Genomic DNA, 17,137 nt, shown 5'->3' with positions numbered 1-17,137 from the left:
GGCGAGCGCTTTTCGTGCGCCCCTAGATGCCGTTGTCCGACGCGGCGGCCGACGCGAGCACGCTCTCGTCGAGAAGGTCGTCGCCCTGCTCGAACGCGTCCATCGGGACACGGTACAGCTTGATGACGGGCTGCGAGGCGGACGAAACAGGGCGCACTGTCAGGACGACGTGGCGCAAGAGGGCAAGAGAGGGCGAGAGAAAAGGAGGACGCACGTTCATCGGGTCGCGCATGAGGACAAACTTGCCCTCGGGCTGCTTGAAGCACAGGTCGACGATCGTGCGCACGATGCCCCACCCGTTGGCCAAGTTGACGTTCATCTGCGCGAGGAATTCGCGCGGCTTGTACCACTGCGTGCCGAGGATCGTGTGCCGGGACGAGTCGCGAGGGTTGGCGCGCGAGACGTAGCTGCGAGGCGGCAACGAGGCGAGCTTGTCAGTCACGACGTCTTTCGAGAACGCGTACGAGAGAAAGAGGGCGAGGACGCACCCCATCTTCATCTGCTCGGCGCCGGCAAGGACGCTCTGCAGGGCCCAACGAGCGAGCTTGCTCGAGTTGTTCTTCATCTCGGTCGCGACGACGGCGCCACGCTGGCTGTCGAGCTTGGTGCGCCAGTCGGGCGCACCGCCGCTGCCCTGGGCACGCGAGTCCCACTCGTTGAGCGTCTTGATCGTGATGAGCGACGGCTCGTCCGACCCGGCGTTGGCCGAGCCTTGTGCCGGCTGCGTGAACGCGTCGACCTCGGTGCGCACGACGAGGTGCACCTCCTCCTCCTCCGTGATCGACAGGTCAAACTTGCGGTACCGGAACGCGCACGACGCGAGCGGCTCGGTCTCCATGTCGGCCTGGTAGAACGGGTTCGGGTGCTCGAGCTCGTGCCGGGCCGACGCGTCCTCGCGCACGACCTGGAACGCAAAGTTCTGGTTGATGTAGGTCGCCTCGAGCGACAGGGCCGACGGCGAGTTGAGCGTGTCCTTGTCGTTCTCGAGAGGAGGGTCGGCCGCGTTCTCGTTGACCGACGGGTAGTCTGCGGGTGGCACCGACGGGCAAGCTCGTCAGGTCGAGCTCATCGAGCGACGATCGAGAGGGAGAGGAGGGAGAGAGAGCGGGACGCACCAAAGGGACCGCCGTCGCGCTTGTCGATGAAGAGCTTGTCGCCGTCGCGCGTGATGACGATGTCCCACGGGTAGACCGAGCGCTGCGCCGTCATGAGCATCGACAGGATGCTGTCGGTGACAAACACGCGCGCCTTGTCCTTGGCGGCGTACTCCTGCATGATCGGGTCGTCGGACGTCGTCGGGTTGTACCGCACGCGGTCGACGACCTGGAGCGGCTTGTCGTTCTTCGTGTTGACCTTGTCGTACGTGCGGTCGTACTCGTACAAGAAGCCATGGTTCGAGCTGTTGCGAGGGGGGAGGGACGAGACGAGACGAGGTCAGAGGAGGGCGGCGCGAGAGGGAGAGAGAATGAGAGAGGGGACGCACAGGGTCTGAGCCTCGTCGACGTCGACCTCGAGGCGGAGCTTGGCGAGGCGCGAGAACTCGATGTCCTCGAGCGGGACCCAGTCGCTCTGGACCTGGACCGACGGCTCGCGAACGCGCGCGTCCTTGCCCCAGTTGTTCCAGCGACCGTTCTGCTGGCGGCCGTTGTTCTGGTACCGCCCGCCCTGCTGCCCCTGCTGCGGGCGACCCTGCTGCCCCTGGGCGCCCTGCGCGCCGCGCTGACCCGGCTGGAACGGGCGGTTCTGGCCCGGGCGGCCGCCCTGCTGGCCCTGGCGGTTGCCCTGGCGAGCGGCGAGGCCGCCGCCCTGGCCCTGGCCGGGCTTCTTGGCCGACGCGCCGCCGGCGACGACCGAGAAGGACGCCTCGTCCTCGTCGTGGAAGTAGGCGAACGTGCCGGCCGACGCGGCGCCGAACGCCTCCTTGGGCTCGCGGCCGTACTTGTTGCCGCCGCGCTGCTGGCCTGCGCCGCCTGCGGCCGGGCCGGACGCACCGGCGCCGCCAGTGGGCCCACCGGACGAGGTGCCGGCGCCCTCCTGGTTCCAGTCGACGACGCGGCCGAGCTTGTCGTTCTTGGAGAAGGGGGCGTAGGGGATGTCGGCGAACTGGACGGGGAGGTGCGAGGGCGAGGGGCCGAAGCCGCCAGTCTCGTTGTCGACGACGGACTGGATGAGGGAGCTGAGGCTGGCCATGCTCTGGTGGGTGCGAGGCGAGGACGAGGCGACGAGAGATGAGGGTCGAGAAAGGTGAGGGTGCAGAGGGGCGATTCGAGGACGACGGGCGGGACAAGGGTGGGGGCAGGCGGGTGCAAGAGAGTCAGTGGTGCTCGCCAAGTGCACTCGAGGACTGGCAGTGCGCACCTGGTTGGTGGGAGGTCGACGAGCTCGCCGCTCCCTTGTTCGCCTCGTCGGCGAAGCTCGCTCTCGACCTCGACCCCGCTCCTCTCTTCCTCAGGCGGACCCATACTGGCTAGTCGCACCCTGCCGTGCTACTCTCTGAGCCTGGGCACAGCTCCCCGAGCTCTCCCAAGGGCCGCAGCTCGCCTCGTCATGCTCGAGCTCGTCTCGAAGGCTCGCTCGCCGCTCTCTCGCGCTGCCTGCCAGAGGAACGACATTGGTCGATGCGGCAGCGTCGTCTACACCTTCTCCTGGCTCCATTCCGACCCGCCGTCTGACTCGCTCTCCGACTCGTGCGCCGCCTCGCGCGCCCACTGCAGGTACCTCGCCTCCTCCTCGCCGCCGGCCCTCTCCCTCTTGCAGCGCGCCGAGCTGTGCCGCTCCAGGGCACGCTCGACGCTGCGTCGCTCGTGCCGGTGCTCGAGCGAGGCGGCCGGAGCTGGCGCAGCCGCCGCATCGTCCCGCTCGGCGACGCACGCCGGGCCCATGGCGAGCGAGAGGGCGAACGAGAGCCCGGCGAGCCCGAGGGCGACGTAGAGGAGGACGCGCATGACGTCGGAGTATGCGGCGCCCTGCGGGCGGTAGTTAGGGCTCGGCCAAGGTCAGGCGGCGGTCGAGGCGGAAAGAGAGACAGAGAGAGGTGGACGCACGATCCCGTCCGACGCCGCCGACCCGAGCGGGTACTCGGCCGCCTTCTCCGCCGACTCGAAGATCGCCTTGACCTCTGCAGGCGAGAGGGTCGAGGAGAGGCGTGCGGAAAGTCGTTGCGGAAGAAGATCTTGCCACAGGAGCGTCGAGAGGCTGTCGGCGAGTGGGGACGGCGAGGAGGTCAGCCCAGGACGGCGTCTGGCGCCACAGCCACGTACGCGGTACCGACAGCATTCTGCGAGACAGGCGACGGGAGTCAGTTGCGGCTGGAGGAGGGAGAGAGAGGGAGGCGACGGACCCCGACGTCGCCGACGAGAAGGATGAGCGCCCAGATCATGGTCGAGTCTGCGGGCCAGTCTCGGCTTCGTCGACTGTCATTCTCGAGAGGAGAGAGGAAGGCTCTGAGGCGCACCTGCAGGTGTCGGTACCGCCGCAAGGGCAACTTGAGTGCAAAAAACGCCGGCGACCGCGCCTCCTGCACCTGTTCCTCGCTCGGTCTGTCAGCCCCGCTTCGCGGATGGCCAGGAAAGAGAAGGGAACGGACCGTGGACGACCTGAGACGCGACAAGAAGCCACTGCGGGACCGTGCGTGGGCGAGCGTGAGCGCGGGTCGAGTTGGGAAGGGCGAGAGGCTCGAGCGTACGACGGGACCACTGCAGGCGACGAGAGAGTCAGGAGAGAGTTCTGGGGACAGGGAAAGGTAGCGTACGCACCTCGGACCGCGGGAGAAGATCACTGTACGCGAAAAGGCGAGTAAGGATCCGGCGCGTGAACGAGGAGAGAGTGAGACGCACTTAGACCGACGCCGAGGACGCGCACGCCGTGCCCAGCTGCGGTCCACAGCTGAGAAGAATGTCAGGACGGACGACCGACGAGGAGCGGGTCGAGTAGACACACCATCGGCGCCCGCAGCAGGGCTTTACCCGACGGCTCGAGCAGCTCGCCGCGCTTCTTCAGGTCCGTCTGCCGAGCGACGAGGCGTCGGACCGGGAACGAGACGGCGAGGTGGGCGACCATGAGGGTGAACTGCTCCGAGAACCTGCCGGCGAGGACGAGGGAGAGTCAGTCGCCGGACCTGCAGAAAAAGAGAGGCTCGAGCGCACGCGAAAAAACCTTGAACGAGTGGCGACCATGACGGGTACATGACCTGGATGACTGTATGGGCCGAGCAGGGTTCAGCTGTCGAGCACACGTGAGAGGAAGGAAAGAGGACGAGGGACTCACACGAGTACTGGAAGGTCAGGAGGAGGAAGAAGCTCGTCATGTTGAGGGCCGTCGCCGACAGGCACACGATCGTGCGCCTCGTGCGGAAGACGCGCATAGGGAAGAGCGGACAGGCGGCACGCCGCTCGTTGAAGATGAGGAGGACGGCCGAAATGGCGCCGACGCACACGGGCGCGTAGAAGAGCGGCGACGAGAAAACCATGCTGCCCTGGCTGACGACGGTGTTGCACGGGATACACGTCAGCTATCGAAAAGCGATAAAAGTCATGAGAGAAGAGGATAGAGAGAGAGGCAAGGGCTCACAAAGGAAGAAGGAGCCCGGCAAGGGCGACCGCGAGGAGAACGAGCCCGACAGCGTCAAGCTGCCCTGCGTGCGTCTCGTCCGACATGACGGCTTGTACTCGTCGACGGATCATCGCTGACCGCGACGGCAGGGCGAGCGGCGGCCTGGTGGACGTGATCGAGCGAGTCGGCGACGGCGGCGGAAGTGCAGGCGTCGTCGAGGTAGGGGAGGTGCGAGGGCGAGGGGCCGAGGCTGAGTATGCTCTGGTGGGTGGCCGGAGCTGATGGACGAAGAGCAGGACGAGAAGAGGGAGGATGAGGATCGGGGTGATGATGCAGAACCTGCTCAACTTGCGAAGGTCAGTCTCGGACCATCTCGTCGCTCGTGCTCTCCTCAGCCTGCGGGACGACTCACATGCCGTAGCCCCAACGCCAGCTCGCTCCTTTGAGAACGCCCTCGACGATGAAAGACGCGACCCAGCCGGTGACATAGTACGGCACCGAGAGGAACGAGTTGAGCATCGCGTTGTTGCCGAGCGACGCCGAGTACGTGAAGATGGCGGTCTGCGGATCGAGCTGTCAGTGACTGGTGAAGAGATGCGCGACGTCTCGGTCGACGCACCGACTGTAGCGAGACGAGAGCCGAGTTGCCAAGCTGCGCCGCCAAAGTCCCGACCGCGTAGACGGCGACCGAGGGCGAGGCCGCGACGACGGCATCTGCAAGTCAGGCGAGGGTGTCAGAGTCTATGATGGACGGCGAGAGAGAGAGAAAGGAGGACGCACAGCCTGCAGAGTAGAGCACAATCGCGATGAGGAAGGACCACCCGAGCCCGATGATCAAGCTTTCCTGTGTGATCAGGTTGTCAGGGTTCGACCTCGTACCGTCTCGTAGTAAGATAAGGGACGCACCTTTGACACGAGAGGACGAGAGACCGCGATGATGATGGCCTGCGCCGTCTGGATGATGCCGAGCGTCGAGTGCTCGTCGAACGAGCTCGTCGCGTACGAGACGTACTGGTACACCGTTGTCTGTGTCGGGCAGGAAAGTCAGAGAGAGGACACGTAGAGAGGTAGAGGAACTGAGGACGCACATTGTCGAGAGAGGTGGCCGTCGCGAGCAGCATCAGCGCGAGGAAGACGAGCCGAAAGTTGACCGCGCCGGCCGTCGCGCTCCCCTGTACCCTGCCCTTTGGCTCAGGACCGCACAAAGGACTCGTTGCGCCACGAGAGCCGGCGGATCGTGTCGATGAGGATCTTGTGGGTCGCGAGAACGGGTCGAGCCGGATCGACTGGGGCCGTGCGAAGCGCATGATGGAGCTGTACGAGTGGCGCCGCGAGGTCGGCGAGAGCGGCGAGTCGCTCGCGTCCAGCAGGTCGTCGTCACGGCGGGCTTGAAGAGCGCGCCTGGTCGAGAGGGCGAGTCGAGGACGCTGCAGAGGGTTCGAGCGGCATCAGTGACGGTACGAGGGGCAGAGGGTGACAGAGAGCTGGACGCACCCGTGTGGGCTGTTGATCGTCATCGCTGTAGGCGTCGCTTGAGTCGGCAGCCATCCTCAGGGCGCTCGGCGAGGACGGCTCGCCGACTCGAGTCGACCTTGACGTTGACCTGGCGGGCGTCGCAGCGAGCGCGTCGCGAGCCCGATCGTGGGCTCCGCGACCCATGCGGGCAAGTACGGCCGAGGCAGAGAACGTGCGAGCAGAGTGCAGGAGCGGGGAGAAGCGGTGGAAGCATCGAGAGAGGACGAGGTCGGGAGCCAAGTCCGGAGCTCAAAGCAGCGAGCGTCGCACCGAGCTCGCTCGCCGGAAGCGAGAGACAGCGGAGAGGACGACCGTGCAGCCAGGGTCGGTCGTCGACCCCGGTCGCCGCATCGGCGGGTCCGCGGGGCGGCGACTGGCGGACGATCGGAAGCGAGGTCCGAGCGGCATGCGAGGCGAGCGCGACAGGGCCTGGGACGCGTCGGCGAAGGTGAGGTCGAGGTCGAGGAAGGAGGACGAAGCGCGAGGATGAGGCCCGAGGTGCGAGACGGGCGCTCGCGAGGCGGGTAAAGCGCAGGCTGAGCGGCGCGACCAGAGCTGCTGTCCCGGCTTGTGGAACGATCGACGTGTTCGAGTGAGTCGTACAACGCGTTGCACAGAGACAAGGGCCTGGCGAGGTCGAGATGGGAGGGGAGGGTCCGTTCGGATGGGGAGGGGAGGATCTACTGAGGGTAAAGGACAGGGACGAGCCGCTCAGTGCGTCGGGGCACGGTTCCAGGACAAGTACTGCGAGGAGAGAGAGCGTTAAGACGCAAAGTCAGTCGCAGGCCTCGAGAGGACAAGGCTCAAGAGAAAGAAAGAGAGAGAGAGAGCGTACCTGTGGGTCGCCGAGCTTCCTGGGCTTGATGAGGTGCCTGAGCGTGAGGAGAAGGCCAAGGAGGACGCAGACGCCGCCGACGGCGATGTAGGCGATGCCGAGGAACGGGTTCTTGCCGCCGATGAACGACACGGTCGAGAACACGACCGACTTGGTGCCGCCGAACGGCGCGACGGGATAGTCTGCGCGAGAGGGACGAGAGGGTCAGTCGCCGCCGCTCGCCAATGCGCGCCAGATGGAAGATGAGCGAGGACGCACTCATGAAGACGTCGACCTCGTACGTGCCGGCGGGCATGTCCTCGTTGTCGTTGCGGTAGTACAGCTTGCGGAACGTCGGCAGGCCGGCCGTGCGCATCCATACCTGGAAGTGCTCGTCGGTGCTCAGGTCGGGCAGGCCCGTCTCGTCGGTGTAGCCGTTCGGGTACCGCTCGGCCCAGTACGGCGGCGGGACGACGTCGGTCGGGGCGTACTTGGACACCTTGTACTTGTCGTGCTCGCCCGGCCACGCGATGCCCTTGTCGGTCATGTTGTACGTCACGTTGCTCGACGAGCCGGCGGCGTTGAGGAGGATCGGCTGCGTGAACGTGTCTGCGAGGAGGGAGGGGAGGAGAGGGGGTCGAAGCGAGTCAGCGAGGGTGGCCTCGAAAAGGGCGAGCCGCAAAGAGAGAGAGAGAGAGCGGGGCGCACCGTTGAAGAACGAGTTGGCGATGAGGCCGCACGGGTAGATGGGCTTGCCGTCGCGCACGTCGACCGGCTTGCAGTCGCCGCCCGAGATCGAGTTGTACGAGCTTGCGCTGCCGCGGAGCTGGTCCGTGTCGACCGACTTGACATAGCGACGGTGGTTCTGGTAGTAGTTGGTGACTGTGGGAGGCGACGAGAAGGGGCTTCAGTACGGGCTCGCGAGCTTGAACAAGTGTACTGAGACGAGGACGAGGGAGCTCACGCTTGTAGTACATGAAGACGGGCTTCTTGAGCTCGACGGGCAGGTCAAAGGTGACACGACACAGGTTGCGCTCGGCGGCGTTGGCCTGGCTGTCGTCGGACGTGAACTGCCACGACGGCGGCTGGACCGACGACGAGCCGATCGAGTACGAGTACTTGTCGGACGGGAGCTGGGCGAACGAGTCGCTCGGCGCCGAGTTCTGGCACTGCGTGTAGTCGATGCTGAACTCCTTGACCTGGGCGTGTGGGGGCAGACGAGTTATTCAGCGACCTGGCCACGCCGCCGCGAGCTCACCCGGCGAGAGCGCGCGCCGCGACCGACCAGCGCGACGATGATGCCGGCTGGTTCGGCGCACATGCATGGGAAGAATGACGAAGGAGGACGCACCTGGTTGCTGCCCCACAACAGGACGCCGCCGAGAGGGACAAAGATTATGCCGACGAGGAAGAAGGTGGGGAGGACGGTTGCGGGCGTGAGGATCGGCTGCCAGGCCTTGAGGCGCTGCTGCTTGAAGGCCGTGTCTGTTTCGCGAGAGTGCGTAAGCTCGTCAAGGCAGTCACTGGAGTGGGAGGGCGGCGAGAGGACGCACTGGCGGGTCGCTTGAGGAAGGGGACCTTCTCCTTCTTCTCCTGCTGCTTGAGCACCTCCTCGTCGGTCTGCGCACGGCGGCGAAAGAGGCCCATGGTGGGCGGGCGAGAGCTGGACGGGCGGCGGGTGAGGTGTGTAGAGGGATGCGGGCTGCCAGACGACGAGAGGCGGGAGGCAAACAGAGGTCAGCGAGGTGGACGGCGGCGCGGTCGACGGCTGTGGGACCCTGTGCTCCTGCGAGTGTCCAAGTCCACCTGCACCGGCCCTGTCGACCCTCGCGAGCCTGAGCACGGCACTGGCCGTCGCGTTTCGCCATGCCCGAGGATGCGCCGCCGAGCGCGATCTCTCGAGCCCACCTCGACTGAGCCGGCTGCCGAGCCGCGCACCTGAGCCCTGTACCGAGTCGGCACGGATCCCGCTCGAGCCGAACCCAGCCCAGGTGACCGTCGGTCGAGGGTGGGAACGGCCGAGGTGATGAGAGTGCGAGGGACGGGCGCGGGAGGGGGAGGGGGCGAGACGGGTGGACGGGCAGTGCGCACCTGTTGAGCGAGTTGAGCTACTCGGCTGCACAGCACAGCGAGAGCGAGTGGTTGGAGTGGACTCAGCCCAGAGGCGGTGCCAGCCCGAGACGACGACGACGACGGAGACGGCGGCGACCCTCTCCCTAGCTCAAACGCACCGCTGCAAGCCTCGCACCGCTCGGCAGGCGCACGAAAAAGCCCTGCGCTCTGCGCTCCAAGTGCTGTGCTGCGCCCTCCCCTCCTCCTCCTCCTCCGCTCGCGGCCACATCCTCCTCGTCGCCGACGGCCAGCGACGCCCCGACTGCGCGGCGCGGCGGCACCACGAGCGAGCTTCGGCCCACGCTCAGACTTGCGCGCAAGCTGCTCACAGGCAAGTCTCCTCTCGTCCTCGCTCCCCCTCGTCACCTCAGACCGGGTTGCTCTTCGCGACGCGATCCTCCACGAGCTTCGCACGCCCTCGATTCTGCGCTCGCGTCGCTGTGCCTCGTCAGAGCTCTCTAACTATGCTGCGCTGAGAGCTTTCGCGATCGCTCGCGAGACGAGCACTGCCTCGACGCTCGGGCCTTGGACAGCGTCAGTCCTCGACCTCGGCCCGGGCTGCCGTCGCTCTCATGCGTGCGACTGCGCACTGTCCCCGGACGATCCGCGGACTTGGGACCCCCACGCTCGCGGAGGCCGTGCGTCTGCTGCCGCTCGAGCTGGACACGCTTTCCCCTCCTCCTCAGCTCTTTCCTCCAGCTCCCCGCTCGTCGACGCCCGGCTCGTTCGCCGACATGGACCCGAGCTCGATCGTGAGTATGTCGAGGGTCGACGGTACGTCCAAGGAGCGGCCGCCGCAGCGCACTCGGTCCGAGCGGAAGGCGTTCTCCCAGCTGCGCAGAGACGAGCGCGCGAGGGCCGTCGAGAGCCTCAAGCAGCGCGACATCCTCGAGCGCGAGAAGCGTGAAAAGGGTGCGTCCTCGTTGTCCCGTGTCCGCTTGGCCCAGATGGGCGCGAAGCTGACCCGCTCGAGCCCTTCGCAGAGCGCATCCGCAACGGCGGCGACCCGAACGACGCATTCGAGCCCAAGACGCGCCACGCCCTCCGCGACAAGATTCTGAACGTCTTCAAGTCGTCTTCGAGCGGCGAGCCGGCGACCAAGGGCACCAAGAAGCAGCTCGACGAGGCGGCGTGGCAGCAAGAAGAGCGCGACCGCGACTCGGAGCGCGACCACGTCGGCGAGTGGCTCGCTGGCGTCGACGAGCGCGGCGGCGTGTAGCACAGGCGCAGGAGGGCCTCGGCAGACGAGGTGCAGCACGAGCCGTCCAGGTCGAACGAGCGGCGCTTCGGCCCTGAGTAGCTGTGCGCTCGGTCGGGCGGCGCGAGTATCGCGATGAAACTGAGTTACACGCTGTCTGCGTCTCTGCTCGCTACAAGTCGATCGTGAGCTCCTTGCTCGCCCGCCCTCGCCAACGCTCGAGCGCGTACTTGGCGTCGGCGCCGACCGTCCACATCTTGAGCGTCCACTTCCAGCTCTGGAAGCGCCACCACGACGAGAGCCGGTCGCCGAACGAGAGCGGCGGCATGTGGTCGAGGTCGTCGAGGCGGATGGCGAGGTTGCAGTACTCGGCGAGGATGAGGAAGACGCGGACGGGCGAGTGCGTCGTCTGCAGCGCGAGGTCGAGCGCTCGGTTCAGGTCGTTCACCTGCGACGAGAGATCAGAGGTGAGTACATCGAGAAAGAGGGACGAGAGAGAGAGAGAGAGAGCGAGACGGGCGAGGCGCACCTTGAAGAGCATGACCAACTTGCGCGGCATGGTGCGCAAGAGCGCAAAGAGCTGCGGGAGCAGGCCCTCCTGCTGCACCATGGCCTTGCGCACCTTCTTCTTCTCCTCGTCCGTGTTGGCGCCCATCTCGAGCATGCTCTGGCGACCCGTCCCGTCGGCGTCGACGCCGTCAACCGCCGCCCGACCCGAGATGGCCGTGACGAACAGGACGTAGCCCTCGTCCGAGATGTTGGCGACGAGCTTGGCGTACCGACGGCGCTCGAGCTCGACGGCGGGCGACGGGCGCGCCATGAGCGAGAGCCAGAACCGGGCGTAGTTGACGCGCAGGTCGGTCGGCAGGTCAAAGTACAGGCCGTGGTCGAGGAGCACGACCTCGAAGTTGTACGGCGAGCGCGTGTTGGGCTGTGCGGGGCGGATAAGGAGGTTGCCGGCATGCAGGTCGCCGTGGAAGAAGCCTGCAGAGGGACGAAAGGTGAGTCGGCGAGGGACCTTCTCAAAAACGAGCACTTTGGGCAGCGAGAGAGCGAGGACGCACCGGTGATGTAGATCATGCGCGACGTGATCTCGGCGATCTCGCGGCTGACGAGGTTGCGGTCGATCTTGTGGCGAGCGAGGTAGTCGAGGTCGTCGACGCGAGCACCCTTGATGACTGCGGACGACACGAGGCGGTCAGGTCAGGTTTGAGGGCAAAGACAGATTGCTCGGGACGCACATTCCATGACCATGACGCGCTTCTTGGCCCACAGGACGTCGGGGATGACGAACGTCGTCTTCTCGAGCGAGCTAAAGTCCTTGACGCAGCGAGCCGCGTTTGCCGCCTCGTGGCCTGCGGGTTGCACCGAGAGGTCAGGCCGGCGGCGAGGGAGACTGAGATAGAGAGAGTGGGACGCACGGAAGTCCATCTCGAGCGGCAGGTTGGCCTCCATCTCCTCGCCGAGCCACGTGAACTCGAACTCGGGGAAGACGCGCTTGACGATGCGCAGAAGGAACGTCGTGGTGCGCATGTCGATCGCCGAGAACCTGGCGCGAGGGTCGAGGAGGGTGAGCTTACGCGCGAGGTAGGCTGAAAAGAGAGAGAGAGAGAGAGGACGCACTCCTCGATGTCGGGATGCATGCACTTGACGGCCACGAGGCGGCCGCTCTCGCGGTCGACGGCGCGGTGCACTTGGGCCAGGCTCGCGACGCCGATCGGCTCCGGGTCGAAGCTGCTGAAGAAGAAGCTCATGGGCGCGCCCGTCTCGGCGAGGAACAGCTCCTGGAGAGCCTCGAGCGGCGTCGGGAAGCACTGGTCCTGGAGCGGCTTCATCGCCTGCGACCACGGGAGCGGCACGAGCTGGACCGTCGACAGGTGTTGGCCGAGCTGTTGCGGGGCAAGGTGGGGGTCAGCCGCTGAATGTGGCCGGGGAGAGGAAGGGCGAGTGCGCGGGGGAGGAGGACGAGGGGACGGACCTTGATGTAGATGCCGCCGAGCTTGCGCATGGCCTCCATGAGCCTCGTCGCCGCCTTGCGGTGCGTCTCCTCGTAGTCGTTGTGGCGCTGGGCGTAACCCTCGTCCGTCTCGTCCCACGTCTTGCGGAACAGGGCCTTGTAGTCCATGACGCCGCGCGTGACGGCCCAGGCGATGACGGTGCATCGCTCGACGGCAATGACGCCGTGCTGGACGGTCGTGCTGAGCTCGTAGGCGGCAAAGAGGGCGGCGAGGGTGACGACGAGGCCGAGGAGGACGCGCTGTCGCCGGGTCTTTGGCCGGGGCAGGCGTCGCCGCACGACGCGGAGGATGTCGCGCTGGAGCTGAGCGAGGCGAGGGTCGACTCGGGGCTTGCGGGCGAACGAAGGCGGCTTGTTGGTCGGCGATGTTGGCGACGAGGTCGGACGGTCGGCAGGTGCGGCGGGTGTGGGGGCTGGCGCCTGAAGGCGAGGTGCGGAGAGGGACAGCGAGCGCGTGGACGGGTAGACGACTCGTCTCGGTGCAGGTGGCGCTCGGGCAAAGGCCGCCTTGGAGTGAAAGGCGAGACGATCTGCGGCAGGAGGACGAGGACGAGGTCAGTCGAGGGCTCACCCAGGCTGTGCGTGCGAGCCGCCACCGCACAGGGCGTGTCCAGGGGTACAAGTACTGCTGCACAGGGCCGTCTCTCGCGCACAGAGCTGGTGCCCGCCTTGATCTCGCTCCATGACGCGCCAGACGAGAGGGAGAGGTTGGGGGACGCACCAGGTCGCCAGGCAGTCCGACTAGCGGCACTGCGGCCTCCGACGAGCCCAAGTCCTCGTGCTGAGCTCAGCATGCGAGCAACAGGACGGGAGGGCGAGGTTGAGGGACGGCGACGAGCGACCACCTTAGACTTGATCGGGCCGCCGTCGACGCCGGCTCCGAGCTGCGCGTCGTTCTCGCTGTACGGGTCGCAGAAGCAGCGGAGAGCTCTCAGTTGCCCCGGCGACATCGCTGTCCCGCTCCATCTGCTCGAGCCAGCCTCTGCAGTTCAAGTCGCCGTCGTCGAGCAGTCTCGCTCGGCGCTCACGCAGCTCACCGCCGGGCCGAAAGTGCACGAGGGAGAGGAAGAACCAGTGCAATACAACAGGTCACCGAGGAAGGGGACTAGAGGCGGCGCTGACGAGGCGAGGCTCAACCGCGAAACGACGACTGGGCAAAGTTGTTGGCCGGCTGGGCGCCTCGCCGAGCCGACGCGAGTGGGCGAGCAGTTGCAGCTGCAGGAGAGAGGGAGAGGGTTCGAGAGTCAGGTCGGCTCGCTCCTGCTCGTGCGCGTGCGAGGGGAGCAGAGGGAGAGGACGCACCCGACTTCCTCGTGCCCTCGGCCTGGAGCAGCAGCGCCTTCTTGCGCTTGCGCTCCTTGTCCTTCTCGACGTTGGCGTCCTCCGGGTCGGCGAGGCCGAGGAGCACCTTGCTCTCGAAGCTCATGCCCTTGCTCTTCTTCGGGTTGCGCGGCTGCGAGGCGTCGGCGCGGCCGGCGTCGAGCACGGCCACCTGGCGCTTCTTGCTGTACAGGCGCGACGTGAGGAACTTGGTCGCCGACGTGTGCGACGGGAGCGCCGTCGACGACAGCGAGGCCGGGCCGTGCGCGACGGTCGGGAGGTGCTGAAGCGTGAGGTCGCTGCGGACGAGCGCGGCGAAGCGCAAGTGTCAGCGTGCGGCACCAAGCCGGGGTCCACCGTCAAAGGACCGCGTAGAGAAAAGGGGGACGCACCCGACTTGAGTCTTGCCGCCAACGCCGACCTCGCCCGCCCTGCGCTCCGCCTCCTCGCGCCTGCGCTGCCGCTCCTCCTTGACCCTCCGCTTGGCCGCCTTCTTGCCCTGCCCCGGCGCCGGCTCGTGCTTGCCCGCCTCGTAGTGCGCCGCGGCGTCGGCAAACAGCGAGTCGTCGAGGTAGGTCGTCTTGGTGCCCTGCGGCGCGACAGGTGCGGGCGCGGCGTCGTCCTCGAGCTCCTCCTCTGCGGCGCCGAGCTCCTCGCCGTCCTCCTCGAGGTCCTCGTCATCGTCATGCGCCTCCTCGTCCTCGTCCTCCTCTGCTGCCCGGCCCTTGCCCTTCCTCGACGACGCCGCCGCGCGCTCCCGCCCTGCGCTCTTCTTGGCGCGGTTGAGCCTGCGGTCGTGGGTGCGGCAGCCAGGTCAGCTGTGCAACACGTAGAGAGAGAGAGCTGTCCAGGGGAAGAGGGGACGCACCGCTGCTGCTCCTCGAGTCGTCGCCGCTGGTCGGCCTTGGTGCCCTGGCGGGCGGCGCTGAGACTGACGACCTCGGGCGCGTCGTCGCTGTCGCTGCCGCTGTCGGACGAGTAGCTGTCGTGCGCAGACATGCGTGCTCACAGGCGCAAGCGGGTGTGGGTGGAGCGAGGTGGGGTCAAGCAGGAGGCGAGCTCGACCGGGGCGAGCGATGAGAATGCGGGGTCCGCGGACTTGTGGGAGTCGCTCTCAACGACGACGATGGAACGAGCACGGGCACGGCACATATAGTCTATGATTGCAAGGCTACGACAATGCCAAGGTGTGGCGGCTTTTGCAGCACGGCGAGGGAGAAGAGGGAGGGGGACAGAGCGGGCGCGAGACGGGCTATGGACAGAGCGCGGACGAGGCGAGACGGGTCGAGAATCAAGGCCGACGAGCTCAGAACTGCGGGCACGAGGTGACAGTGAGCGACGAAGGAGAACGAGAGAGGAGGCGAGAGGGAGGAGGACGCACCTTGCTCAAGTCGCGGCCAAAGAGCGAACGCTGGATCCAGTTGATGAGGAACATGCAGCGTTGACGCAGGCTCACAGCCTCGTTCAGGTAGGCGCACTGCGAGGCGGGCGAGAGAGGCAGTGAGCTCGACGATCGCGCGAGAGTGAGGACAAGACAGGGAAAAGAGGGGACGCACCCGCCACAGGTAGGCCGCCCACAGGTCGCCGGCGAACGAGAAGGGTCCGAGGTCGAACACGGCAGCCTGCGAGAGAAGGAGGCAAGTTAGCGTGCGGCTCGGCGACGACGTCGAAGGGCGAAAGTGGCTGAGGGCGAGGGAGCGGACGCACGTTGCCCTGTCGACGGGGCGAGGAGGGGATCAGGTCAGTGACGCTCGTCGCAGAGACGGAGGAAGAGAGAGGGAGAGAGAGGGGGCGCACAATGTATGCGAGCGAGCCGAGGTGCGTGTACTTGAAGGGCTCGGCGAGCATGTCGTCCGGGTCGTCGTACACGCCGTTGCGCAGCGCCGTCTCGTCGAGCTCCTGGCGGCCGATCTTGGCAAACTTCTTGCCGAGGTAGGCGCCCTGCTGCGACGCGACCTGGGCCGTCGCTGGGAGCGCCGTGATCTTCTTCGAGACGTTGATGAAGAGGTCGGCGAGCTCGTTCATGCCGAGGGTGCCGTTGCCGCGCTTGTACTGCTCAAAGATGTCCCTGCGAGAGAGCGAGGTGCGTCAGGGAAGTTGCCGTTGGCGAGGCGAGAGAGAGGAGGGGGAACGGAGGAGGACGCACTGGATCTTGTTGAAGTGCTTCTCGGACGCCGGGAACTTGCGCTTGACGTACTGTGTGTCGACAAGCTCACGAAAGAGGTCAGTTCACCGCACTTGAGAGCGGCAGGAGGTCGACCAAGACCGAGGAGGACGCGAGGACGCACGCCCATCATCTTTTCAAACTCCTTGCGGTCGATCTCGCCGTTCTTGTCCTCGTCGCAGCGCTCGACAAACTCGAGCAGGTGGTCGACGAGGCGCGTCTCGATCGTCGCGCAGTCGCCGAGGGCGTACACGGTGCCGAGGGGCGCGCCGAGGACGCGCAGGTGCGAGTCGACCTCGAGCGCGTGCTTGTGGTACTGGTTCGGGAGGAGCGACGCGACGCGCTGCGTGAACGGGTTCATGGCTGTCGCGCGGGGAGGGCGAGGGAGGGTCAGGTCCGGGCGCTCGAGGAAAGAGGCGAAAGAGAGAGCGAGGGGCGCGTGCGCACCGATGCCAGTGCTCCAGAGGGTGAAGCCGCAGTCGATCTCCTTCTCGCTCGTCGCGCCCGTCTTGGGGTCCTTGACCGTGTAGACGACCTTGTCGCCGTGGACCTCCTTGACGCGGGCGTTGGTGATGAGGTCGATCTCGTTGCGGCGGAAGCGCTCCTCGGCGTACTCGGAGATCTTCTCGGCGTACGTGTTGAGGATGTGGTCGCGCGACTGGATGATGTGGACGCTGAGGTTGTCTCGGAGAACTTGAGGCATGTCTGCAGGTCGCGGCAGGAACAGGGAGACGTAGAGTGAGAGGGAGGGTTGCAGAGGGAGACGAGGGGAAGGACGGGGAGAGCGAGTCAGGACGCGAGTAACGGACCGGGCACAGACGATGGAGAGAGAGAGAGAGAGGGAGGCGTACAGGCGGTGACGTCCTCGTTAACCATCTCCCACAGCTCGCTCGCGAACTCGACGCCGGTGGGCCCGCCGCCGCAGACGACAAAGCTGAGGAGCTTTTTGCGCTCGTCGTGGTCGGTCGAGGGCAGGGCGGCCTTCTCGAGGTTGTCCATGACGCGACGGCGGATGGCCTGGGCGTCCTGAACCGTCTTGAGCTGGAAGCAGTGCTCGAGGCCGGGCACGCCGTGGGTCGAGTTGACCGAGCCGCACGCGATGACGAGCTTGTCGTACGGGACGTAGAAGTTGTCCTCGTCCTTGCACGCGACCTCGAGCAGGCGCGCGGAAAAGTCGACGTCGACGGCGCTGCGCAAGGGGCGCGAGACGGTGAGGCTCGGCGGGCAGGAAGAGGATCGGCCTTCGCCCCGCAGGCGAGAGCGTCCCTCAAGATCTCGAGCGAGCGACTGGCGACTCACCGAGCGTTGAGGAAGTGGCCCGAGACGCGAGCGATGATCTTGCGCAACGGCTCGACGAGGCTGCGCACCTCGATGGTGCCGACGGTCGCACTCGCTGCGGGGCGTGGCGACAAGGTCAGGGGGGACGACGAAGGACCGAGAGGAGAT

At 66.5% G+C, this 17,137-nt stretch overlaps 9 protein-coding genes across 9 annotated transcripts in view; 1 reads left to right on the top strand and 8 right to left on the bottom strand.

Annotated features, from left to right (window-relative positions):
- The window catches only part of RHOBADRAFT_64578 (uncharacterized protein), a 50,137-nt gene extending 39,881 nt beyond the window's left edge, over nt 1-10,256 (bottom strand). Inside the window, exons 1-2 of the mRNA XM_018418517.1 lie at nt 10,237-10,256; nt 8,444-8,451 (exon numbers count right to left, since the gene is read on the bottom strand). The gene's annotated coding sequence lies outside the window, so the exon portion shown is untranslated. The remainder of the gene's footprint in view (nt 1-8,443; nt 8,452-10,236) is intronic.
- On the bottom strand, nt 23-2,190 carry RHOBADRAFT_31321 (uncharacterized protein; the record flags this gene model as incomplete). Its single annotated transcript, XM_018412959.1, has 5 exons — nt 23-130; nt 215-407; nt 489-1,050; nt 1,116-1,399; nt 1,484-2,190. The coding sequence occupies 5 exons, from the start codon at nt 2,188-2,190 to the stop codon at nt 23-25; spliced, it is 1,854 nt and encodes a 617-aa protein (XP_018272746.1).
- On the bottom strand, nt 2,634-3,379 carry RHOBADRAFT_41902 (uncharacterized protein; the record flags this gene model as incomplete). The annotated part of the gene is made up of 4 exons (XM_018413974.1): nt 2,634-2,966; nt 3,045-3,195; nt 3,261-3,277; nt 3,341-3,379. The coding sequence occupies 4 exons, from the start codon at nt 3,377-3,379 to the stop codon at nt 2,634-2,636; spliced, it is 540 nt and encodes a 179-aa protein (XP_018272745.1).
- On the bottom strand, nt 3,837-6,068 carry RHOBADRAFT_41901 (uncharacterized protein; the record flags this gene model as incomplete). The annotated part of the gene is made up of 12 exons (XM_018413973.1): nt 3,837-3,872; nt 3,940-4,081; nt 4,146-4,197; nt 4,267-4,478; nt 4,570-4,890; nt 4,964-5,112; nt 5,171-5,265; nt 5,332-5,395; nt 5,458-5,577; nt 5,755-5,865; nt 5,933-5,978; nt 6,046-6,068. 12 exons carry the CDS (start codon nt 6,066-6,068, stop codon nt 3,837-3,839), a joined length of 1,371 nt encoding a protein of 456 aa, XP_018272744.1.
- On the bottom strand, nt 6,639-9,145 carry RHOBADRAFT_24505 (uncharacterized protein). Its single transcript, XM_018412641.1, has 8 exons — nt 8,972-9,145; nt 8,434-8,582; nt 8,232-8,365; nt 7,845-8,079; nt 7,589-7,762; nt 7,160-7,489; nt 6,902-7,083; nt 6,639-6,810 (listed from the first exon to the last, which is right to left on the bottom strand). The coding sequence occupies exons 2-8, from the start codon at nt 8,525-8,527 to the stop codon at nt 6,778-6,780; spliced, it is 1,182 nt and encodes a 393-aa protein (XP_018272743.1). The 5' UTR covers nt 8,528-8,582; nt 8,972-9,145; the 3' UTR covers nt 6,639-6,777.
- RHOBADRAFT_51697 (uncharacterized protein) lies at nt 9,727-10,211 on the top strand (the record flags this gene model as incomplete). Its single annotated transcript, XM_018415972.1, has 2 exons — nt 9,727-9,904; nt 9,976-10,211. 2 exons carry the CDS (start codon nt 9,727-9,729, stop codon nt 10,209-10,211), a joined length of 414 nt encoding a protein of 137 aa, XP_018272742.1.
- RHOBADRAFT_34120 (uncharacterized protein) lies at nt 10,210-12,490 on the bottom strand. The gene is made up of 7 exons (XM_018413172.1): nt 12,169-12,490; nt 11,814-12,079; nt 11,612-11,739; nt 11,432-11,545; nt 11,255-11,368; nt 10,720-11,174; nt 10,210-10,638 (listed from the first exon to the last, which is right to left on the bottom strand). The coding sequence occupies exons 1-7, from the start codon at nt 12,313-12,315 to the stop codon at nt 10,363-10,365; spliced, it is 1,500 nt and encodes a 499-aa protein (XP_018272740.1). The 5' UTR covers nt 12,316-12,490; the 3' UTR covers nt 10,210-10,362.
- A 776-nt stretch (nt 12,491-13,266) lies between these two features.
- RHOBADRAFT_51695 (uncharacterized protein) lies at nt 13,267-14,547 on the bottom strand. The gene is made up of 4 exons (XM_018415971.1): nt 14,396-14,547; nt 13,920-14,315; nt 13,510-13,826; nt 13,267-13,422 (listed from the first exon to the last, which is right to left on the bottom strand). Exons 1-4 carry the CDS (start codon nt 14,524-14,526, stop codon nt 13,340-13,342), a joined length of 927 nt encoding a protein of 308 aa, XP_018272739.1. The 5' UTR covers nt 14,527-14,547; the 3' UTR covers nt 13,267-13,339.
- A 286-nt stretch (nt 14,548-14,833) lies between these two features.
- Nucleotides 14,834-17,082, bottom strand: RHOBADRAFT_12647 (uncharacterized protein; the record flags this gene model as incomplete). Its single annotated transcript, XM_018412099.1, has 9 exons — nt 14,834-15,004; nt 15,084-15,149; nt 15,235-15,240; nt 15,325-15,595; nt 15,674-15,723; nt 15,816-16,054; nt 16,139-16,396; nt 16,543-16,880; nt 16,991-17,082. Coding segments are annotated over 9 exons (1,491 nt in total), but the record flags the coding sequence as incomplete, so codon positions are not given.
- Nucleotides 17,083-17,137: the final 55 nt, after the last annotated feature.

The sequence above is a fragment of the Rhodotorula graminis genome (assembly GCF_001329695.1).
Source record: "Rhodotorula graminis WP1 unplaced genomic scaffold RHOBAscaffold_3, whole genome shotgun sequence".
Taxonomy (NCBI): domain Eukaryota; kingdom Fungi; phylum Basidiomycota; class Microbotryomycetes; order Sporidiobolales; family Sporidiobolaceae; genus Rhodotorula; species Rhodotorula graminis.
The sequence above is the reverse complement of the archived record's forward strand: the minus strand, read 5'-3'. Positions and strand labels throughout refer to the sequence as shown.